The sequence below is a fragment of the Scomber scombrus genome, chromosome 12 (assembly GCF_963691925.1).
Source record: "Scomber scombrus chromosome 12, fScoSco1.1, whole genome shotgun sequence".
Classification (NCBI taxonomy): Eukaryota; Metazoa; Chordata; class Actinopteri; order Scombriformes; family Scombridae; genus Scomber; species Scomber scombrus.
The window spans coordinates 9,142,974-9,167,281 of record NC_084981.1 but is presented as its reverse complement, the minus strand read 5'-3'; the positions used below and the strand labels follow the sequence as shown (position 1 = coordinate 9,167,281).

Here is a 24,308-nt window from a genome sequence, read left to right as displayed (position 1 = left end):
TTTCATGACCGGTGAGTAGTAATATCTAATGTATGGATATAACACAATATGTTGTATTCATCGTTGGCCCATCAACAAAAGGGCTTCCAAACAGCTGTAACATGGATATAGCGATTAGCACAACATAAACCATCCATTGCTCTGGTTGCAGATATCAGATGCCTAATCTCATCTGATTTCTCCTACCATTAACAGTCTACCTATGCATGAGCAGGCAGTGATGGCAAAGTCGGCCATCGGAGGGCTCAAACCTTTAACCTCCCTGCTTGCCCCCTGCATCCCACCTCCCACCTCCTCCTCAATCCTTCAGAGGCTCGCCTGTGTGTCGCCAGAGGTTGACAGGGTCCTCACCAGCCATGGCGCGATCGGCATTTGACTTCTGTCATTCTACCATCTGCTCCATCCAGCAGCTTCCCCTCCAGCCACAGCACCGATTTTTCACTCAGATGTGCTTGGCACGACACTGAGTCACTGGACGAGTGGCAAGAGGGTGGGAAAATAAAGAGGAGAGCAGAAGGAAGACGTGCAAGCCACAAGAGAATGGCTGGTGTAGAAGCTATCGCTATTTCTAATACCATTCACATAGACATCTGAACTTGATAGCCATGAAAATGTTCATCGTATACATTTCTCTTTTAAAAACATGCAAAGTACAATACAGAAATTCCCCCAGTGAAGTGCCTTTAAATGGCAGGCATTACATATGACCAAACATTCATCCATCTGCATCTAATCTACAGTATCTACCGTGAGGCTTAACCACATCAGTCAAGTCAGATTAACCAACGATACATCTACTAGACACAAATAAATAAACAAGCAAAGCGGCAAAGGAGGGCACACACGCCACAGGCCACAACATCTCGTTTCTGTGTATCACATAAAGAGTGAAAAATACGATGCTGTGAAGGGTTTGCCGGTGTTTTCCTGTGGTTCCCTGAGACACATGCAGACATACGCCAGCGCCCGAGCCAGCTGTTAAACATGCAGATGCCGTTACACTGATTGGACATAAGAAGTCGTGTAATATGTAGAAAAAGATGATGGATGAAGCTTGAGAAGTGAGTGTGTCTCTTAGAATGACATGAAGGGTTTATTGTTACTTTTTACACCTAATGAGTGGCTAGTATAGCTAGCACTGATGAGGCGGATTGTTCTGGGGGCTCTAATTGATCGTCAATGTTACAAATCTAATTGATATTCCATTTCGAAAAGGTTGTGACTCCTTTGTAGGAACATCGTTTTCTTTATTTCCAATCTTTCTCTGCACTTGTACACGTGATGAACGTTGCATACAGACGGGACCCACCGTGGAACACTTGATCAACTCATTAAAAAACATCAACCTAATGACGGCATCTGTGCTTTCCATGACAGTGATGAGTGGGCTAAATCTTTCCATAAATCCAGACTGCAACCAAAACAAAGGCTGACAAAAAAGACAAGGACAAAAAGTCTGGCTCTCACAACAGGAGCAGGCAGCATGTGATCCCCCTGTCTGCTGGTTGGTTGGTTTTGAAGCAACAGGATTTGGTCTGGGAGGCCTATTGTGACTCCTGGCCAGCCAGTCAGCCAAACAGTCAGCCGGCCCAGACCAGGTTTCCTGATCCTCGTCACATGCGTGGGGTGTGGGATCTGTTGGAAAGGGGGAGGGTGGGGGTACCACATGGTTTGGCGTGCTTCTCTAATACAATGAGGAGAAATGCATCACCCGTAAAAAACGTGGCTCGCATCTGAGTCTTTTTTTTTTCCTCCACTCAAAATCATGACTAGTCAGAACAGCGGTAGCAAAGCAACGTGGGAACACAGACAAACAAGAGGAAAGATCAGGAGACAGGTGTCAAGTGCTGCAGGGGGAGTGGTGTAATAAGAAGGCAGGAATCAACCACTGCTGTTGAGTAATCCCCATGCCAACAGAAAACACCCAAACACTTATGTGTGTTATAGTAATACCTCTACAGGCAAATTCTCTGCCACAAACACATAACTGTTGAAACTCTAGTGGGGCGTCTCCAAGCCCTCCAGGCCAGAAGACATCCTAAACAGCTCTGCAATGATAACAACTGGATACAGCCTGTGGGCATGTCACAGGAAGCCGCTTCTCTGCCAAAACCTGACAGGTGCCTCATTGTTCAGCTGAGTACACATTGTGCACATAACTTTATTTTTGAAAGACATATCTATCCGGCTCAATTACCCATTGTCTGGTTATTCATGCAGAAGGCGCTGTTAGAAATAGATGAGAACATATTTCTTCTTCAGGGCCCTCTGCGCACCCCATTAATGGCAGAATGAAACAGATCTCTATTCAAACTAAGATTGAAAGACTTTCCTGGCACTGTCATTACCATGGCTGCTGAATGGGTCTCCTTCTAGGAGTGCGCTGCTGGCAGCGGGCGAGACAGGGTACCTAGACAGCCTCATTTTCATCTACATCTGCCTCCCCTTCAGCCATGGAACCAAAACACAGTTTCCAGCAGAAAATTCAACATGTCAGGGAATAAGTATTGAAGTATCGTGGCCAACTGTATGAGGGGGAAATCCATGAATCCGAGCTCAATGGGAAAATAGGCTAACTAATAGAAATCTAATGTAAAAGGTGGCAGATAAAAATGAGTAGTTTTCTCGCTTTTGTGCACAATAACAGCACATTATTCACATTCACATTATGCCCCTTCCTGAGAGTGGTCAGTTGAAAAATTGCCTCCCTGATGTGCAGACCTATGACAGCTGGATTTCTGCCAAACATTCTTAGTGTTAAAGGAAAATAAATTAAATGCTATACCAGGCTGTGAACATACTGGGGCCATCTTAAAACACTCCTGTGCCTGCTTAGTTTAGCACAGCTCCATGGAAAACTAATCTTTCCCAGTCATAAAACTCTGTGAAAAATAATGGTGTCTTATTGATTTGGACACTCCGGGAGCAGAGAAACTCTTTATGCTCGATCTGTTCAGATGGGACCCGTGAAGCAATAAAAACATAAATACAGGGCACTGAAAATTAAGCAGTGGAAACTTGCATTTACACTCGAGTGCCTTGTTTGTTGTGTCTGCAGCTAGCCACCAGCAGAGGAACAGACCTATTTATTTCCCTTTACAGGGAATTAAGCTATTGTGGAGGCTAAACTTCCTACAGGAAGACAGCAAAGGATATGGTGCTGGAAGACAAACAATATTTCACTTGTTTACTCTCCCAGAGGAGTATACAGTACACAGTATGTTGAATGGGTCACAGGAGCAGCCTGCAATGAGGCAAGATTGTACATGCTGTGTACAAGCTGACTGCCAGATATTAGTCATGGAGAATCTAAACAAATCTGATGTTAGGGGTAATTGTCCTTTGTTTAACAAGCTCCCATTGCTGCAAGTGGCTAAAGATACCTCAAATAAATATATAAATACAACAGCACAGTACAAGTGATTGCTTTTACTCTTGTTTACATGCTGTAAATAAATGCCTGTTTCGATCTGGACTGTACAGAAAGAGTGAAATATGACCTGTAACGCTGTGCTTCACCTACACTGGAATATATGTGAAGGCTTTATTAACCATAACCAGTTGGACCATGATGCCTTTATCGCCCCCCACCGTTTCATGGAAGCACTCCACCAGACAAATTCATTCAAAAATATTCCTGTGCAAATCAAGTCCAATCACCCCTCAGCAGACACGCACGCACGCACGCACAAACACACACATCAACACATACATGACGCCATCGTATGATTGCATGGACGTTCAATCTATTACTTCACATAACATGCAGTAACAGTCTGCCTTTAGGAACATGCATTTAAAACTGAGTGTATTTTGCATTGGATTTGGTCTACAGGTGAGGCTTATGCTAAATAAAACTAACCAAAAAAATGAGTCAAGAAGTCGGTACACATAGCCATACCTTACATTTAAATGAACAGACACATATAGGCTAAATATAGGCTACTGCCTGAAACCTATCCTTTTGCTCTTTAATGTTTGTCGCTCAAATTACCTACGCCTCGGTCCCTGAAAGTAACTTCATCCTTTATGTTGACTATTACCATTGATGTACCAGTGAGTTTCCAAGCCTGTACTCTCTTTGTGTTTGTGTGTATGTGTATGTGTGTGTGTGTGTGTGTGTGTGTGTGTGTGTGTGTGTGTGTGTGTGTGTGTGTGTGTGTGTGTGTGTGTGTGTGTGTGTGTGTGTGTGTGTGTGTGTGTGTGTGTGTGTGTGTAGCGCTCCTCACTTTTAGCTGCAGCCTTACTTTTTTTACGCTGTTGTTGTTTCACGGTAAAGGGGTAAAAACACACTCGGGTCTTACCTTACAACGATAGCGACGTCCTGTCCAGGTTGCAAGGTTGTTAATATTGTTAGTTATCCTTTAAGGGTTAAAAAAAACCACCCAAAAACCCCCAGTTGTGGCTGTGTTGTAGTCGCTCTCACATCTCTCGCTTTCAGTCTCAGCCTCCAGACTGAAGTAGCACAGACCATAGCGATATCCATCCAGCACCTACCTCCGTGATGACAACACGCAGGGGGAAAAAAGCCCCCGCCCACCGACGCTTGTAAAACAGTGTACCATTCACTTTCTCTCTCTGCTCTGTGAAATGATTATTACAGGCTTGTATAGGTTGATATTGATAGAAGATTAACGGACGAATGTCAACCACAGGCAAAAAATGCGAAGAAAAAGAGCTTGTCATGTAAACTGTGGCCTTGTTACCACTTACCATGAGGCTATTTTAGTGTATAAACCCAGTAAAAGCCCTACAGTGGCACCATCTGGTGAACTGCAGACAAAATGTTCACCCAAACTCTTCCCGAATCGATTAGAATCTTATAATTTTCCTTTAAATGTATGGCCACATGGTGTCATATTTTCTTAGTTTGCCTTCAGTGTGTTGTTGTTCTCTTTTTTATAGTTTATATTTGGATATAAACTCCCACAATTAACAGTATTTGCAAATACAAAAATACCGTTTTAATTCAAAAATACCTAAAAAAAATAAAAAATAAAGTGACATTATTGACTGAGCATTAATTCTAGGATAACCCCAGAAACTACATTTCCCAGGTATCCCGGGTCATTGTTTGACGTAGAAGTCTTGCGACGGTTGTTTGTTTCCATGGAGGCGATGGAAGCTGTGGATTAGCTACATTAGGTAGCAGCTTGTTTAGTAGCTAGCCGGTTGTTTTTTTAATTTTTTGTGGCCATATCTCTTTTAAAATGTCTGAACGACACAGCAGCGAAGATATAGAGACTTTGTTTTCATTCGAACTTCTAGTTGAATATATCCGAATCGAGAAAGAAAAGAAAGTTTCCGACGAGCTGGCTCTTGCTGTACGACTGCTGGATTTTCCAACGCTGCTCATTTATCAGCCTGAACAGAGAGGTGATGAAATGAAGCGTCAGAAAGAAAAAAGAGGGGAATACGCCTTTAACAGAGGCAAGTCTTGTGTCTTCAAAATGAACCTGCATTCACTGCACACGCACCTATCAAACAGCCCTCTCTATGCCATGCTGCTGGATGTGAAAGAAGAGATCCCCAAATTAGTTGGGACCTCCCTCATCTCTCTGGCTGAAGTGATGGACAGAATTAGACAGGATGTAGTTGAGCGTGGTGTTTCTACTCCCTCTTCACACGGAGAAAAGGGGCTTGTTGGCATGTGCGACCTCACAGGGGAGAAAATAGGATCCATGTCACTGAGTTATAAACTGTTAAGTCTGGGAGCTAGTTTGCTGCCACACATCACGGAAAGGAGGGGGCTTAAAGGCACCACAGTACACAGAGGACAACATGTAAAAGAAAGCATCAAGGACAGTGATTTAACTACACAAGCATTACCTTCTGATGACTGTGAGAAACTGAAGGCTTCAACACCGGACCAGTCTGATGTTAGTGACAGATCATCGATGAATGAGGATAAGCAGGATGTTCATGTTGCCACCCAGACTGAACATAAGCCAAGAAGCCAAATGCCTCAATCTCTCCAAGACACTGAAAATTGTTTTGATGAGGATTTAACTGTATTCTGCCCTCCACACCTTTACTACACTAATGCTGGTGAAGAAAAAAGCAAAAATGAGGGAAGTGATTACAGATTGACACAAGACACAGAGGTTTTCACATTTGAGGACACGCTGTCAGAGGAAGAGAGTTTTCCGGTGACAGACCCGAGAGCGAGGCACAAGACAAAAATGTCAAATGACCAAGAACAAACAAGTGTGGTGACTCCACACGGCCTCGGGGAAGCCTTGCGACAGTTGCCTCTACTAAACGCTCTCCTTGTCGAGTTGTCACACTTGAATGGACAGAGCCCACATCAGCCCTTGTCTATTCATCCCAATTTAGCGTTTATTTATAGGACTGATTCCACAGAGCCTCCAGCCGGGCAGGGAAACACACCACGAAAGGCGCACACCAAATCCTCACAGAGAAGCAGACAGGGGGCAAATTTGAAACAAATACATTCCCAGAGAAACTGTTCCACACCAATTTTAAGGCCTGCATGTGAAGAACAGCTGAAAAACAAACACAGAGAGGCTTTTATTGAGTCCAGTAGGAAAAAGCTAGTATATGGAACAACTAAAACATTTAATCTGAGGCTCAAGCAGATTTCTACAGCTGCTGTAAAACGTCGTGAGTGCATGGAGCTAACACAGAATGAAACAAAGTCAAATACGACCAAAGGAAAGACAAAATGTAGTCATAAGATCATGAAGTCAAGTAAAAGAAATTCAGCATTAAATCAAAGCTCCAGTGTTGATGAAAATATCCAGACAGCGATAGAAAGCATCACGGCAGACTCAGTGCAACAAGATACAGTCACACTAAAACAGAAAAACATACATGCAAATAAAGTTCACGGTAAACAAGACAAAGAATCTCTGCAAATGTCTGTAAGGCCTTCCTGTTCTGAAGGAGATGAAAAGTCTATTGACATCCCCCGAGTGGAGAGTGACAGTGTTGCCAAAAACAAAGATAACACCGAGCATCACAGTGAATCTGATCAATCACAGTCTGAGTCTGACAGGCGCAGGCTGAAAATTGAATCTTCAGCGAGCAGCAGACACAGCAGCCCAAAATCTTTATTCTCAGACTCCAGCGGGGAAGGAAGTGATGAAGCGGAGTATGCTGATGACTTCACCAGTCTGGAGCCCAGTGATGCTTACTCTCCTGACCCCACCAGCAGTCCCGAGCCCGCCCGAGCCAGGGCTCCAAAGTCTCCCATTCGATTCGACTCACGCACTTCTGACTCTGGCTCTGAATCCGTCCAGAGGAGAGCTGTCCTCCCTGTGCCAGTCAAAGCATGCGGCTCTCCGCAGCGGGCTCTGAGGGGCACGCACATCATACGACCTCGAACCCAGGCCTCGGCTCTCAGCTTTTCCTCTGACGACAACGACAGAGACGAGTCAGCTTCCGTACGAACGGTGCGCTCTGGAAAACATACGACAGAGAGCAGCAAGGCGGAAAGGAGCTCTGTAGCAGAGAGTGTCAGATCATCCAGAAGTCAAAGGAGCGAGTCAACCAGGAACAGCTGCCCAGTTCGAGGATTTTCAGCAGAATCTGTGTCCTCCTTTGAACCGCAGGAGGCAGAGGAACTGGAGGATGAGCTTGGATCTCTGGATTTTGGAAAAGAGTATCAGCACATCTCTGAGCTAGTGGCCAACAAGCTCCCTGGTTACACCATGTAAATAAAAAGGACATATATTATAGTAAAATCAAGGCTGCACTATTTCCATTAACCAAGTGAAACAGATGAATAACAGTATTTTTCATATCTAACAAATTTCACTTATTATGTCTGACAACTTTTTTAATAAAGACAAGCCATTGTGGAAATAATGTGCTAATGCTACTTCTCTATCACTCAGTTAATAGTAGGGTAAAGCTCATTTGCATAACGTATTTGAGTCTTAGTTACATATAAGAGGATGAAAAATCTCTCTATGCATGCAAATCATTTTTAAGCTCTTATTTCCATTAGAGTTGTCACAAGTCAGAAAAGGTGCTGGAGCTTATATGGCAGCCTCACAGTATTTACTGTTCACACCTCCCACTGCTTTGCATATTTTCTTGATATTATTTGATAAGCAAAACAGGGACAGTACTTTCATTAATTTTAAGACCAGTGTGGCAGGTTTTGAGTTTCAGTGACTTGAGTATTTTCATGTACTAGTTTCGCCACTTTATACCTCTACTCCACCGGAAATTGTGTGCTTATTTTTCTACACTACATTTATTTGACAGCTTTTGTAATGTCAAAGATTACGATTTTACATTCAAAAACATACAGTATGATGAGCTTATAAAATATGTATTGTTAAATAGTAATAAAATAATATAACACTGTCTGGGGCCATTCTGCATGGTTATTTTCACTATAGATAGTTTCACTTGTAATAGAGTTTCTTTTACAAACCTTTTATTTAAGTGAATGAATACTTTAATCTCTGCTCATTTGTAACTTTCAAAAAAATATGAACAGTTCTGGATCCATGAAAGTAACTAAATACTGAAATACTAAACAACTGTACAATTTTAAGGCACATGTACTGTACTTGAGTAGTTTCAGTTTATGCTACTTTATTCAATGAATGTTAGATGTTAAATCTTGTGCTTTTTGTGCTATATTTATTTCTCCGCCTATAATTTTCCATACACAATATATTACAGTTATTTATTTATTTTATTACAGTTACTGCTCATATTTCATTTACTCTCTGAATCCTCACCTCAAGTATCCTCTAGCTGTGGAGTGGAGTGTCTAGTGCGCATGCGCTGGCTCACTGTGTACGGAAGAGCAGCAGCAGCATGGTGATGCGTGGCTGAGCGGTGTCAGCTGAAATGTTCAAACACGTTTTCTTGACAGGACCTCCAGGTAACTGTTGACACACACTGAGGTCAGTGCAGCTGAGGTTATAGTAACTGTAAATTCAGAGCAGCCCGTCGGCTATCTAAACCTGGAGTGCTATTTAGCAAGCTACTCTTAAAGGTTAGTTAAATGAGCTAACTTTAGCTGTTTTTGTCCAGGCAAAATAAAACATAACCTGTTACTTTGTAAAGTAACTGCGCAGTTATGGTTTATTCATTCAGGTTATTCCATAGATTAAAGAATGTGACTTTTTACATAAACAATATTATTGTTCCCAACTATTTTGGGTTAATAATTTCCATTCAAAGATGTTTGTTTCTAGCTAACTTTAGTAGATTGAAAAACTTTATTGTGGGAAAAACATACATTTATCTTGTAAAACTGTTTGGTGTGAGATGAACAAAAACAAATATACAATACAATTTTTAAAAAACTGTCAAAAACTGCCAAACCTATTTTTTCTTTTTTTAAGTACATCAATATGTAAATGTATTAATCAGAGAGGATATATAGTATTTATATAGGGTTGTTTCATCCTTTTATTTACCTTTGTTTTTGAGAAGTCATAGTTAATAAATAAAGAGTATAATGAAACACATATTTTGCATTTAGGGAAACTTAAACTTCATTTACAACAGTGTATTTCAGTTGTTTGACAGTGTATCTTGTTTTCCAGGTGTGGGGAAAACCACCCTGGTCCAAAAAGCCTGTGATGCTTTAGTGTCATCAGGTGTGGGAGTCGAAGGATTTTACACAGAAGAGGTCAGAGAGGGAGGGCGGAGAGTTGGCTTTGATGTCGTCACAGTGACGGGAGAGAGGGGACACCTGTCCAGAATCAGGTAACAGGGTTTGTTGTCTTCTCCAAATCAAACTAGCTGCTCTCTTTCATCACGCTCTTTTGAGTAACCCTCACTTCATCTCAACGTACAGAGACATAGCTGGTGCGGCTCACGGCAGACGGGAATATACAGTTGGGCAGTATGTGGTCGATTTGCCGTCATTTGAAAACCTGGCTCTCCCCCTGTTCAGAAAGGTAAGACACCAGTCTTTTAAAATTACCCCCCCTATCAATAGATCACAGAAAGCAAACACTCCTCCCACTTAACAAATCATAAAACCTTTGATTTTCTCCAAACTGATGGAATAATTGGAAGCCTGCAAACACATAAATTCCAGAGTGACATTTTTAGTGTTCGTGGTGCCGTCTGGCTGTCACTGACCGTGATTAATCCAGCATGTAAAGTGAGCCCAGAGTGCCGCCTACACATGCGCTGTAAAGGAAGGTGTCTATGCCTTGGCGGCACATATACCACTTTCATCTCACTTAAAGTGTTTCTGTAATTACTGCAAACCGCCCATTATGTGTACCATGCATGCACTGTCACAGGTCATCCATCAGTCAGTGAGATTCTCGCACACGAGACACTTTCTTCTTTCTCCAGTGAAACCTATTTCATCTTTTTATCAATACATGCCCAAACTGAACTGGTGTCCCTTTATTTCTAAATGATAAACTTCATCAGCCTTACATTTATGCATGCAATGATTGTGCTCTTGCTTAAAGGACTAGTGTGTCAGATTTAGTTGGGTGTATTGGCAGAAATGGTATATAACATTCATAAATATGTTTTAAATAGAATCATCACATTATAATAAGAATTGGTGTGTTTTTGTTACCTTAGAATGAACCCATTATATCTATATATGGAGTGGGTCCTATTTCATGGATTTTCTACAGTAGCTCAGAAAGGACAAACCAAACACTGGCTCTAGAGAGGGCCTTTTATGTTTTTCACAAGTATCGTGTCCACTGTAGGCTCTCCTACAAGCTTGAGAGGGGAGGATGAGGGTAGGGGTATTCAGTTGGTTGCCACTAAATCTTACACACTGGTCTTTTAATTCTGACACCCCTCATCTCCAGGTAGGGTCAGCTGATGGAGGCAGCAGGAAGGTGTTTGTCATTGATGAGATTGGGAAAATGGAGCTCTTCAGCCACTCGTTCATCAGGGCAGTGAGGCAGACTCTAGATAGCCCCTCCTGCACCGTGCTGGGCACCATCCCCATCCCCAAGGGTAAACCACTGGGTCTGGTTGAAGAGGTGCGGAGCAGGAGAGATGTCAAGGTCTTCACTGTGAGTACAAATACAAGCACACTGGCTGGAAAAAAATAGATATTTAGGTCACCGTAGGAGCTTGTAAGTCCCACAATAGCTATAGGACACTGTTTACACTATCCACTTGGTCTTAGGAGGCCGTCCGTCTGCTCACTAACGCTGAGGGGCCATGCCCTGTATTATCCCTCTCCTATAGCAGGATTAACTCTAAATCATGCGTGACTGATTCAACAACAAAGGGAGGTCTCAAATGTCAAAATAATTTATCACGCAAGACTCAGTTATGGATATTGTCATGCAAAATACTTACCATGCTTGGGTAGTTATTACTGTAAACAAGGTTATGGGGCAGTGTAAACATTTTAGGAAAACATATGATTGGTAATTTCATTTATCAGACAGTAGGTCAGAGATTATCTACACGTGGTTTAATAGAGTAGACACTGTTCTGTGAGGCTGGAAGACATTTTTATCACAGTTTTCATGTTATTCATCTGTTGGCAGCACTGATTGTGTAAATGTACATTACATACATCACTCCCACTTGTCTTAAATGGTTTTTGCTTATTTTTTTCCCACTTAGGTGTCTAAAGAAAACAGAAACGCCATTCTAGAAGATATTCTGTCAGCACTACAGGAGTGCCTAAAACCTCAAACCTAACATGGAGATTCAGAGCCGTTAAAAGGGGGAAAACCCTGTAATTCCTGTGTGTGTTTCTGCTGACAACATGTTTCTATGCATATATAGTACAAGCTCACGCAGTCAGACTACTCAGTGGATCTACACACGCTTCACGTCAGGGTTGTGACCCAGCCTGAAGGGCATCCCGAGCTGCCGGAAGAGTGTGTCACATGCATGTATTTATGTACACAATTCATTTCTTTTCTTTCTCATACTGCCTCAAAATGGATCGCATGCTGAATAATTGATTACGAGATGGAACGCATTGGGGTTGAGTTGTTGATGTGTAAATACCCCCAGTGCTCTCAGAGTCAAGCGACCGCTAGTCCTCAAAACAGCTCTGTTCTATTTTTAATTTAGCTGCTGACCATAGAGCGGTCCAGCAGCAGCTTCCAGCAGGCATTTCTCATGTATAAGCACGTCATTTTGATTTGTTCGCAAAGACAAATGGTTCTTTTTTTCCCTTTTTTTTTAAAGGACACTGCTCATCCGTTTAGTTCTCTGCAATGTGAGCCTCCCTTGTGTTAGTGTAGTCAACCTGTTGATGCGCTCCACAAATCAATCAATATTTAATGGTGCAACTATGTCCAAACTACTCATGATTTATTCATCTGATAGCATAAAAAAAGAAAAATACTTGAAAAATAAAGAGTTATTGTCTTCAGTTGTTTCAAGAGTAAGAATGTTTTTCTCTGTTTTTAATTTATTTCTTATATTTGAATATGGAAACTGTACAATTACAAATGTCTCCATGCTGATGATAAGCTTCAGTGTTGTTTTCATTTGTCAGTATAAACAAATATGCTTCACTTTTGTTTTAAGGGATTTTATACTCAATCCTGGAAGATAATGGAATTTATATCCACATGGGATCAGATTACAGTAGGATAAATAGTATCACTCAATACAGGATTTTTGAGATGTCAGAGTGCATTAATGTAGGATTTAGTCTGCTGGTACAGTTCATGAGAGGTCTCTGAAGGGTTTTACAACTGTAGAGTGAGACATGTTGGCAAACTTGCATAAAGGTGATGCTCTCTGACTAGCTGAATAAAATCTGGCACATTAATCTTTTTTGCCTGATGCACATTTATTATAGAAAAAGAGGCTGTGGTTTATACAATCGGTGAACAGCTCAAGAACACTCAAAGTTCACAAGATGGTCCATAGAAACTTACTGCTTGTGGAATTTCACTGACTCTGCGTGAGCTCCAAAGTCTGGCAGTTGATTCAAGGTTTTTAATAGAAACCCTCTGGCAAAGTTATTTGTCTCAGCCCCAAAGCATCTTCAGGTCATTTCAAAGTGAAAATACATTTTTTGGCTTGTTTTTAATACCGCCCGTATAACTGATGTAACCTGTCAAGCTGGCTGCAGAGAGAGCTGCCAGCTGTGATCTGCGTCAGACTCGCTGCTGTGCCAGCATCTGCTCTGCGGCCACCACTGTGACGTACCTCTCGCTGAATTGGCTTCAAAGTCAACATTGCAACGGTCGTATTTTTTGAAGACGAACATGGAAATATGACGTTACATTGTTGTTATAGGCGCGGACTAACATGTAATTAGAATTGATAGTATGGTTTGTGTGGTACTGCGAGCCAAGCAGTGCTGCTGAGGGAGCTGGCTCTTCTGATGGGGAGGTGATCCTCAGCACCCTGCAGCAGGGTGGCAGATGGGTTATGTAACAGTGACATAGACTTTGCCAATTTGACCATGTAAAGTCTGTGTGGATGCCTTTGATGTGTCATGATGTAATTAGCAGCCATATTGTCCATAAAGTGTATTTATGGACATTACATTTCATAGTGTCATGATGAATAGGAAATGTTCATCCTATCACTGTAATTTTAAAGCTATAAAGGAGACTTTTTTCCCCTCTTTTTTTGCATTCTGTAAAGATATTTTTATATATTTTGTATTGTATTATTCAATGACAGCCTCGAGAGGTGATCATCATGCTTGCTCTTTTACATACATAACAATTGTGCGACTGTACCAATTGGACATGCTGTCAGGGTACTTGAATGTATTGATGTGCCCTAAGCAGGAGTGTTGCGTGAAAAGCCACACAGAATAGCCTGAATGAATATGAAGTGAATTGATATCCATATCGCGGAGATGCATTCACACCATATCTGCAGGACAGATGTCTGTGTGGCTCCCTGCACCCTTTATCCCTCACACACATGGAGGACACCGAAATGCAAGGAGCTTACCAACAATCCAGGACAAAAGAGAGCTTGCTGGTGGGAGGGAGGGAGGGAGGGTGGGAGGGAGGGAAGTAAGGAGGAGGGAGCTTGCTCTTATATGAGGACATTTCTCCCCTGTTATTGCACTTTTTGGTACCAGCCCAGGAGGTACAATGACAGCTGTATGGAGAGGGAGAAGGTGGTGAGGGCACATTATGATATATTGTCCGAGAAGCCCTCGGCCAAAATGCCAAGCACAGCTGATGAAAATCTGACATATTGTTCAAAGACCATGTGGGAGAAAGACAAAAGCCTGCTCCGGCTTTCCCAAAGCCGGACTTCAAATTTGCTGTTTATTTCCCAAGATGATTGTATGATTTATTGAAAGATTTGGAGCTAAAGCTTCTTAGCATCTGCAATGTCAGATTTCTTAGTGCCAAAGCCCGCACATGGTAAGTGCTTAGCAATACTCCCTTAAATCAAGGTCACTTCTCAGCATCACAGCTCCTTCTACAAGGCTTTGCATGGCCCACAAAATATGACAGCCAGGCATTGGGGTTTCAGATATATTCCCAGAAAGGTGTAATTGAGCTTTAATTCAGCTCATTGTGCTAATGGGCATAACTAAGGTCTGCTGGCCTTGACAGGTGGGCAGTTAATGTCAAATGGGATCCGAAGGCTGTAGAAATGAAGCCATTTGATCTGGGTTTTTAACCACTATTCCACCCTGCTGCCTACCATGATGATTCCTAAACCATTCTTCCCATTACATCACTTTCATGAGCTCCCCAGAGCTGCTGGAGGCAGACAGTGTTGGGTTTCAAAGCCTGTGACCGGGCCACAAGCAGGTCTACCTTTTGAGCCTCGGATCAAAGCTGAAAGAGTGACGTGAATGAAAACAAAAGTGGAAAATCCTCTCTACACAAACACATATTTCATCCTTTACTATTCATAAACTAAGCAGCTTGCACCCCTTCCCCAAAATACTGACATAAATCTATATTTTTAAATCTAACAGCTCAATTTTAACACTTCCCTCTAGAAATATACGATGTGTTAAGAGTCATGCTGCCTTCTAGCCACATGGACCATTTTCCATCATCAGCAGGGGAGGGGTCGAGGCCTGAGGACATCCCTCTCCTTTTACACTACCTTGATGGTTCCTTGTGATCTCCGGATCTCTTCAAATGACTGTGGTAACCCCTGTGAGTCACTTGGCTGCATAACACAACCTGGACTTTACCTCTGGGAGGATGTGTCATGAAGGCTGTTATTAGTGGTTAGAGAGGGGAAATGCAGCAACCCAAGTGTGGAGAAGTGCGTGGGCGTTTTGTGTTGTGGTGGACATATCCATTGCTTGGCCACATAATCCTACACTCAGAAAGAAGTGGTGGTGACACACACACACACACACACAGGGAGTGCATCACTGTCACTGCAGGGGAGAAGTGAAACCCACCCCCCCAGAGATGTGAAGGAAGCAGTGGGAGATGTCAGCTTGATGATATGGAGGTCAAAGGGCACAGAGGGGACACGATCAGGGGCATGGTGATCAATAAATCGGGTGGCGCTGCGTGCCTTTGGGCTGCAAAGGATGTGGTTGTCATTTCAAACTTGACAGAAAGGAGAAACATACAAAACCAGTTTTTATTGTGGAGAGAATACTAACCGAAGTTTGTTGTCCATGAAGAAAGTGTCTTCTTTCATACAATAATAGATGCCATGTGTGCAGGAACTTCTTATCCTGAATGTCACTGGGTATCATTAAGTTGTCTTGCACAGAGTATACTAACAACATATAGATAATTGCTGTGGCACATGAACATGACTTATATGGGGATTTTGTGTATAAAGTGAACAAACACAGTATTTCCCAGTATTGCGAGAGGTTGAGTCATGCAGCATTCGGCTCTATAGAGTCTCGATAATGATTCACAGATTGCTGACCTGCCATGATTAATGCCTCTGCTAGATGCTTTTTGACAAATTTGCACCACAAAATAGCAGAGCCTTTCGATCTGTTTCCATTCCATACACTACTGTAGCTGCCGCCTGCATGTGTGTATGCGTGTACACATGCCAAGACCACACTGTGACTTTTGACAGCGCTGTAGGAACCAAAAGGTGAAGCAGTGGTCGCCCCAAAACTTTGCTGTGTATGTTTTTACATTAACTCAGAGGTTTTGGGGTGTACAGCAGCAGGTATACAGCATAAACTGAAATTTGTGTTGTAACAGTTTCATTTTAATTCCAAATTATTACCAAGTGATCCATTTCTTCACCATTTCCCTCTCTGCTCCAACTAATCTGTCCCTCACACATCTTTTACAGAATTGCTGAATATTTTGTAATGCTAAACAATAGCATTTTGCAAACTCTTCATGCATATGACTCATTATGCAGCCATAACGTCTGCAGAGAAAGCGTGCTTCCTCTGCATAAATGCAATGTTGATTATGGTATTTAAATCTGGTCTTTGAATGGTGACAAGTTTTATATGCAAAAAAAGGCTAATGATGTGAAGATGTTCTCAGCCTGGCCTGGCCTTTAATCTTTCTATTCATCTAATCCCTTTTCTCTTCAAAGCCTCCAGGCAACAAAATACAAAGCTTGAATAACAAACATTTTTACCACAATTGTAAGAAAAATGAATATCTTTATCCAATAATCAGTCCAAGCAAGTTATTAGTTTTTAATGTTTTATTATGAATAGTCTTTGCTACAATTAGTATTTAAGAAGTGTTAATATCAAACAAGCGCAAGCAGTATCAAACTGCTGATCTTTGTATAAGTATAAGGGAAAGGGTTTGGTGCACCACACACTGTACATGTGAAGAAAGGGAGCTGTGATGATCTAGTGCAGTAATGTATGAGTTCAGTATATTATTAAAAGGCTATTGAGTCGTGGTGATATCACTTCTATGCAAATGTAATTTCTAAACTGATTTCTAACTGAGCTGTTGCTGTTTTTGTACATTGACAGTTAACCCAATAACACAACAATCCAAAAAGATACAAAAGACAAATACAAAATTAAGACTGGTGGGAAAACGTGTCTTTGAGTTAATCAAATCTACAGCTATACAGTGCACACTCACACAGTATTGTTCCTTTCACATGAACCAAAAAACTGAAAAAGAACACACTCGTATTGTAAATACTTTTCAGCCCATGAAGTGATTTTTTAAGGCACATCAAAAATAAAAATGTGGTAGTTCTTCCGATCATAAATATAGTCAGTAGTAGCATTTTTTGCTCTTAAACAAACATGTGCACTGCACAATAGAAACTATTTGTAAAATCCTTTATTTGTAAAAATCGTCATTGTTTTTAAAAAACCCTCAAAGGTCTTTTTTCCCAAAGAACTTTTTAAAGACGGACTTGTTGCGTGGCCGCGGCAAGCTAGCGTAGCTCCTCAGAGCAGCGTCCTGGTAGTTGTCCTGCTGCCATCCAGCCATGGCAAGCAGCGGAGGCTCAGTGCTTCTGCTTACGGACGTGCTGTCTGATGACTTGTCTCCAACCACCAGAGTCACACAGTAATTAGAGCCTCTTTCCAGGCCCCTGCCTCCAGAGGTGTGCAACATAGGCTTGATCTTCTGGTAAGTTGCTGAGAGAAAGCAGAGAATAGAAACCGTTAGGAGAGAACAAACAGCTGAATATGACACACACACACACACACACACACATTATAAACCACAAGGTCATTTAGGTTAATAACTGTAAATGAACCTGATGTGAAGGAGTGAGAGCGACGCTTGTTGCTGAGCCAGTCCTGACCGCTGGATACAGGGGAGAGAGGGGAGGATGAGCTGTTGTCTCTGGATCCTCCTGACAGTCTGTGAGTCACTGTCTGCATCATACTACTGCCATCATCATCATCATCATCTATACAGAGACAAAACCCAAATCATAAAGCAAGGATTGTTAATAAAAAAGGGAGAGAAACATAGAAAACTGACAGAAAATATAGATATAACATTGGCTCCCCCTAGTGGTACATACCACAACTGCACACAACAGTCATTTACTAATTTCTTTTGATGGTTAGTGTACTTAACAAAGCAGTTTGAAACACTATGACGCTAAATTGTATTTCAGAATTCCATTTCAAGGGATGACAGTAACTTCAAGAGTAAGAATTTGCTTTTTTGCCAGCGTTGTTGATCGATATGTTGAAAATCTATACAAAAATGATGTTTTAAAAAATCACTAGTGGTCTAGCTGGGCCGTTCAATAGCCAACAAGAAAGGGTGGTGCTTGTATTGTTTCTGCTAAGTTTGAAGGTGGACCAGTTGCACAATCGGTCAACCCTTCCCAGATTAATACAGATTTTGTGTACACAGCAGAAGATCTTACCGCAGCAGCCGTCATGTGAGGATGAAATGGTCGATTGCTCATCCAAACTCCTTAAGTGACTCTGCGGCATGTGACTGAATTCTCTGGTGAGGACAACAATCTCTTTGGCTTGGGCGGCGCCCAGTGGTTTTAGCCTGGAGAACGTGGAGGTGACATCATGTCGGGAGGAGCAGTGGCATTTGGCCAAACCGTGACACCCAGAACAGAAGGAGGGCTTTCTGGAGGGAGGGAAGAAAAGTTGTTTATTCATAACAAAGCATTATCGTAAGGATCAGAAGTGTTTAAATTTTGGAAATCAAATCCTTTAATTTGTTAAACTATCATATCTTACGAGGAAATGGGGAAGTCTTGATCAACAGGGATGCTTAATATTGAAGACCCGGACTCATTCAGACCTTTTAAAACATGACATAACATAAATGAATCACATTGTTGGCACATCCAGATTTGGCATTTCATTTTTTTTATAAAAACTTATGTTTACCTGTGTTTGCTTGTATTTTCATCATCCATTTCTTCATCATGAAGCGTGAGGAGGCATTAAGAAGATACTCAGAACCATCACGCAGCCTGAAATCCAGAAACCACAACTGTTATAACCACCATTACACCTCTATTTTCTCTCTTGAAATAAATAACTAGAAAAGAAATGCTCATCACTGAAATATAGTGGTTGCTAACAGTCTTACCGCAGACGAAAGCAGTTGGGCTTTTTAGTGTACTCTGGTGCAGATGAACATTCAGCTCCGATGAGGTTCAGAGGCAGGCCACATACAGAACTCTGCAGCACAGCATATATTGATCATCACTGACCACAAAATTACTATCCACTTCAATGATTTGTCAATTCTGTACCTTTTATTCTGCTTACCCTCAGTGTGTCCTTTCTATCCTGGTAGAAACACAAGGTGTGTCTATACAGGACAGCATGGTAGGAGTTCCAGCCTCTGGAGGCTGCCTGTGAAAATAAGATAAGAGGGTGTGCTGCTGACTGTGGGCTTTACATTTGCTGACCGTGCAGGTTTAAACATCAAATAGAGCCTTTCTTACTTTCTTTCCTCCCAGCTGTAGTTTGTGCTTCCTCTCAAGCGTTCCTTCCATAGACTGCAGCTCAGGCTTTCCACTCTGACAGAGTTTGAATTAAAAAAAAATATTCAGACAAAAAAAACCCAACTCATCTCTGTGGTAAAGCCTAAAAGCCATATTTTCTAATATGCAAAGAGCTACACAGAATGCATTCAATCTCACCAGAGTGATACAGCGCCCTCCTGTGGCCATTGATTCTTCCTGCATCTCCATGTCCTCCAGGCTTTGAAGAGAGACCCCATCCAAACCCATGTGAACTGACAGCAGACTCATTGACTGGTCCTGTTCAGAAAGAGAAAATTCCACGGTCATCACTGATTGCAAAAAAATATGTGTCTGTGCAGCTGTGTTGCCTTTGATGTCTACAGTGCTGCAGCGACAAAAGCTGTGGAGCCCAAACTACAGACTTAGTGCATAATTACTACAGTATGTATGCAAATAACTACCACCGTGCTTATTGATATTGTGTAACCATTTGACTTCATTACTGCTGCATTAATTCAGTGTCTAATAAATCCAGTAGAGTGTACTAATGGGTCAGTTCAACCAAATTACATAAATAGATATTTTTGGACTTGCCTTCTTCTTCTTAGGAACTAATTATATTTCTTTGACTATTTCTTTTTTTATGTGGTTTTAAACGTGTGTATGTTTTAATATTTTAATTACCTTCCAGAATTTACACCATTGAGGACAATAATGTTGTATTCTCTTCTAGTCTATTGGTAGAAAATAGTTCCATTAAAAACTGTGTACAGTGAGGTCTTTGGATAAGCCAGAGTATCTGTGACAGTGTTTGTGGAGAGATGTTGATCTAGGATTGTAATTTCTCTTATATTGTGGTGGAAAAGCAGTACTCTCTAAGGACTATAGGTCAAAACCAAAGCAATTAAAATCAAACTATCTTAAGGTTAAGGGAGAAAATATGTATTTTTGTAATTTAGGTGAACTGACTCTTCAAGGGGATAAAGTGTAAGAGGTCAGTCTTAAATGTACTGACAGTTTATCAACCTCACCTTTGAGCAACCTGTGTGCTCCTCCACCTCCTCCCCCACCTTTGCCCCTTCCACCTCCTCCTCCTCATCCTCTCTGTATTGGTAAATGTATCTCTGATTGTCCCCTACATCCGGCAGCTTCACTGGATCGGATGCCGTCTCGTTCACAACCACTGCGCTCTTGCTGGCTTGTTCCCTGTTAGGAAATGCGGCCCAGGACCTCCTGTCTCCTACAGTCAGCGGAGGTTGGTGACCTTTGGGACTCTGCTCCTTGTCGTAACCCAGCAAGCTCTGGACATAGGAGGGCAGCTTGAACTCAGCCACAAGGAGGTTTGGTGCTGAGGCTGTGACCAGGTTCCTGTAGAGTACGGCCGGGGCCTTAGGAGAAGGTGAGCGGGAAAGGGGCTCTTTGGATTGTTCAGAGGACATGGAAACTTCCTGGTTGGGTTGGTACATGATATCTGAGCAGATACTCTGCCTATATTTAGTAGTTTGGTTCCAGATGTCCTCCAATTCTTCTTCTTCCTCTTCAAACTGCTGATGGTCGAGGTGGACAGGCTCTGGTTCTAGTACCTCTGAGTCTTTAGATAATGTTACATTGTTCTCTTTCATTTTAGTGCAGTCTATACCTCCCACCTCAAGGGACAGGAGTCTACCCACCACTCCCTTAGGCAGGGAGTTATCTGTACATGGTGCATCCGAGCAAAGCTTGATGCTGCTGGAGCTGGAGATGCCAGAGTCCACTGAGTCCTGACGAACACTCACTGTTGACTTCAGATTCACCACCATGTGAGAAGCTTGGCTCAGGCACTGTCCACTGTCTTCACGCATGCTCTGAGGTCTTGCACTTCTATGGTACTGGTGTCCATTTAAGTCTCGAATCAGTGTATGGACACTGGGGCACTCGTGTTTATGTACAGCTGTAGTGGAAGCATGGGATTGGTTGACGTAAATAGGGAGCTGGGAAGGCTGGCTGTTCCCAATCCTTACAGCTGCACTGGTTTTAACCTCTGATGACATTTTGTCCCATTCCTGCTCTGCATCCTCATGGAGGCTGAACTGGGTTTTAGATAAGTCGTTACATGGTACAGTTTGATCCTCCTCTTCTTCCAGGGAAGGCGGAGATGGTTGGAAACTGCTGTCTATATCAGGCAAATCTTTCACTACAACCGCTGAAGTCTGTGTTTCAGAAAAGCTGATGTCTGCTGAACTGTGTGTGACGACAGGAGTGGGTCGAGTCTGTTTGAAAGAGCTTAGGGCTGTGTGTCTCTGGGAGTGTGGGTCTGGATCGGTCCCTGCTCCTTTCTTGGACTCTGGGGGGGCGATAGTAATGATGTCCTGAATGCTAGGGATGAGGGTCATGTCCTTGGGTAGGTCGAAACTCAGCACAGAGCCTAAAGAGAGGAATCTGCAGTGGCCTCTCACTTGGCTTGGCCCCTCTGAAACAGCATATGGTATAGTGCTGTACTCTCCTGCACAGTCTGTATCAATGTCCTTCAGCAGGGGATTCTTCATGTAGGCCATAGCTTCTACTCCATCCCCATTCTTTGGTGTACTTTTCTTCCTCCTACCTTCCTTCAGCGGCCACGTATGCGTGTCATATGTGATCATCTCGCAGGCGTAATGAGGCTCATCTGTTTGCTCTTCCACCCCCATGATTTTCTGGATAGTGTGCCTGCGAGCATCTCTCTTCCTCTTCCTCTTCTTGCCCATTCTCTTGAGGCTGCTGAAGATGGAACTGCTGCCGCTCCTCGTCAAAGGGTGGAAGGACACGTTGGTTGTCTGGGGCGCAGGCACTGCGAACGATGGTGAGGAGGAGGAAGGCAAAAAAGTAGGGGAGGCTGAGGCTGCAGAGCGAGTCTTTTGGCGGGGCAGAGTGATACTCTCATACACAGGGGCCACAGCCAAGTTGTTATCCTTGACATGCAAGTAGGTACTTACCTATAAAAGAGAAAGAAAAAAATATTAGGCGTGTGGGTGAGCGCTTGTTTCATGAAGGTTGTAAATGCATTATCGCAAATGGTTAACCCTGGAGAGACTCATGCGTGCTGCAGGTCGAGGCCTTGCAGCCTTCTGCAAGAACAAGAGCTGTTTTATGTGTTACAGATGGACGATGACATGAGAGCAAAAATTACTTGAACAATCAGCTTCTTTTCTGAGACAAACATCAGCCCCTTTTTTTCTTATACATCCCACACATCCAAAAAAACAATGGATTCAGGAATGTACGAGCCTCACACAGCGATGCAAAAGTATAAACGAACATGAAAGACAAAAAATTAGATGAAAGGACAAAAGGACACGATTGCAATCGCACACTCGCAGGACTTAATCAAAATCATATGTGGCTGTGCATGTCGTCATATGCAGCTGTAATGGCTTGACCTTTCAACTCTGTGACTAATCTCTTGTTTCTGTGGAAGCCCCAGACTATAAATCATGGTGTGCAGTCTGGGGGCCGTTCTTGAAAGTTCAGTACCAGTTCTCTGTCTAATGACTGTGCCTGTACTGGCGTTCAGGCCGCACTCCTGCTGGGAGCCATTTCGGAGCACAACTTTCATAGGAAGTGAGGGTGAGGTCACTTATTTTACACAATTGTGGCAAAGCCACAGAGAGTCAAACAAGACCAGGCTTACATCAGGCCTGTGGTGAAATGACATAAGTAGAAGAGAGAGCTTCTGTCAACATTCACAGCAGGCGGGAGTCTGTGTGTGCTTTTCTTACTCATCACCCTCATTCTGTCTCTGTCATCTGTGTTTTCCAGTTTTAAATCCTGGCTCATTTAACAAGTCGAGGTCCAAAGAAAAGTTGAATGTCGGAGGAAAGTTGGATTGTTTAAAATACTGATTCATTGTCTAAATTTCTACTGGGAATTTTTTATTCATTAAAGTTTATACAAGACAAAATGGATGGGCAAAATGACTACTGACAGATTATTGCAAAAATGGAAAAACATTTAGCTAATCCAAAATATACACATTTATTATTAGTGCTGTTACATCACATTAAATACAGAGTATATATTATCGAACAAATCCTTGGCAATGCAATACCTGGACCCTCACTTATATTATGTCTCTTGTTATTCAAGGCTGGGATGAATGACACTTTAAACTAAGCCTTTAAATACCAATATATCTTTACACTAAATGCTGTCTACACTGAAATAAATTTAAAAGTATCAATACAGTTGGTAATCAAGTTGTAAAACTTTCATTTTCAAGACTAATTAATTTACATCCAAATTTACTTGCAGAACAGATTTTATATATGTTTTTGGGTCGGCATATTATATATTTGATATGAAGTGATTATATGCATTATAGTAAGTGGTATCAAAAGTATGTCAGTTATAAAAGCCGAGGTATTACAATTCATTTTGGTTAATTTAATGGAGATTAGATGTGTCACTACATCTCATTCATTACTATTATATTTTTACAAATAGACTGTAAAAGTAACACTTCTCTATTCCCATCCCGTTAAATGTCACTACAGAATGTGCTTCATTAAAACAGAATTTATTGGGATTTGTATTTGCATTTATGACTGCAGTTAAGTGGGAAATTCTGAGTTTTGACAGTAAAATGGTTTGTTGTCTTTTCTCACGTTTTCTCACATTAGCTGAACATTTTCCAGCCGAAGAGACTTTGGAGGAGACGGTATGAGCGCAAATATGTTTGCACTCAGGCAACACTGAAGATTTTAGACTTTCAGTGTTTCCTTTTACTCTTGTACCGGGATTACAGACAGGGCAACAACACAGGGAAGCTTCAGACTGGCGGTACCTTGTAACAGGGGTTAGTAGAGCATGCTCTCCCCAGAAAACGACTACACACAGCATGCAGTCCCGGCACACTTCGAGACGTAGCATGCAATGCCATTTCACACTGCGCAATTTACCTCGTTTGCGCTCTGCCGATAAATCTTTCTCTTTCGCTTTAAACTACCCAAAGTATTTTCCAAAAGCCCCTGGCAGCGCCTCCAAAAGTTTTTACAGGCAGAAGATTGAGGCACAGTGGGCTGAGG

The 24,308-nt window shown here is 42.1% G+C and overlaps 4 protein-coding genes across 5 annotated transcripts in view; 2 read left to right on the top strand and 2 right to left on the bottom strand.

Annotated features, from left to right (window-relative positions):
• LOC133991476 (signal-induced proliferation-associated 1-like protein 2) overlaps nucleotides 1–4,419 on the bottom strand; it is an 85,075-nt gene extending 80,656 nt beyond the window's left edge. For both annotated transcript variants that reach the window (XM_062429898.1, XM_062429900.1), the window contains exon 1: nucleotides 4,305–4,419. The gene's annotated coding sequence lies outside the window, so the exon portion shown is untranslated. The remainder of the gene's footprint in view (nucleotides 1–4,304) is intronic.
• A 722-nt stretch (nucleotides 4,420–5,141) lies between these two features.
• Nucleotides 5,142–7,679, top strand: map10 (microtubule associated protein 10). The gene has a single exon (XM_062430808.1). The coding sequence runs from the start codon at nucleotides 5,211–5,213 to the stop codon at nucleotides 7,677–7,679; it is 2,469 nt and encodes an 822-aa protein (XP_062286792.1). The 5' UTR covers nucleotides 5,142–5,210.
• Nucleotides 7,680–8,773: 1,094 nt separating this feature from the next.
• ntpcr (nucleoside-triphosphatase, cancer-related) lies at nucleotides 8,774–12,361 on the top strand. The gene is made up of 5 exons (XM_062430603.1): nucleotides 8,774–8,866; nucleotides 9,537–9,699; nucleotides 9,791–9,893; nucleotides 10,782–10,991; nucleotides 11,557–12,361. The coding sequence occupies exons 1-5, from the start codon at nucleotides 8,833–8,835 to the stop codon at nucleotides 11,632–11,634; spliced, it is 588 nt and encodes a 195-aa protein (XP_062286587.1). The 5' UTR covers nucleotides 8,774–8,832; the 3' UTR covers nucleotides 11,635–12,361.
• A 4,201-nt stretch (nucleotides 12,362–16,562) lies between these two features.
• LOC133992195 (uncharacterized) overlaps nucleotides 16,563–24,308 on the bottom strand; it is a 28,403-nt gene continuing 20,657 nt past the window's right edge. Inside the window, exons 24-33 of the mRNA XM_062430906.1 lie at nucleotides 20,301–22,220; nucleotides 19,447–19,566; nucleotides 19,249–19,323; nucleotides 19,070–19,156; nucleotides 18,888–18,979; nucleotides 18,683–18,768; nucleotides 18,530–18,593; nucleotides 18,199–18,416; nucleotides 17,572–17,727; nucleotides 16,563–17,449 (exon numbers count right to left, since the gene is read on the bottom strand). Of these exons, the coding sequence (XP_062286890.1) occupies nucleotides 17,184–17,449; nucleotides 17,572–17,727; nucleotides 18,199–18,416; nucleotides 18,530–18,593; nucleotides 18,683–18,768; nucleotides 18,888–18,979; nucleotides 19,070–19,156; nucleotides 19,249–19,323; nucleotides 19,447–19,566; nucleotides 20,301–22,220 (3,084 nt within the window). The 3' untranslated portion in view covers nucleotides 16,563–17,183. The remainder of the gene's footprint in view (nucleotides 17,450–17,571; nucleotides 17,728–18,198; nucleotides 18,417–18,529; nucleotides 18,594–18,682; nucleotides 18,769–18,887; nucleotides 18,980–19,069; nucleotides 19,157–19,248; nucleotides 19,324–19,446; nucleotides 19,567–20,300; nucleotides 22,221–24,308) is intronic.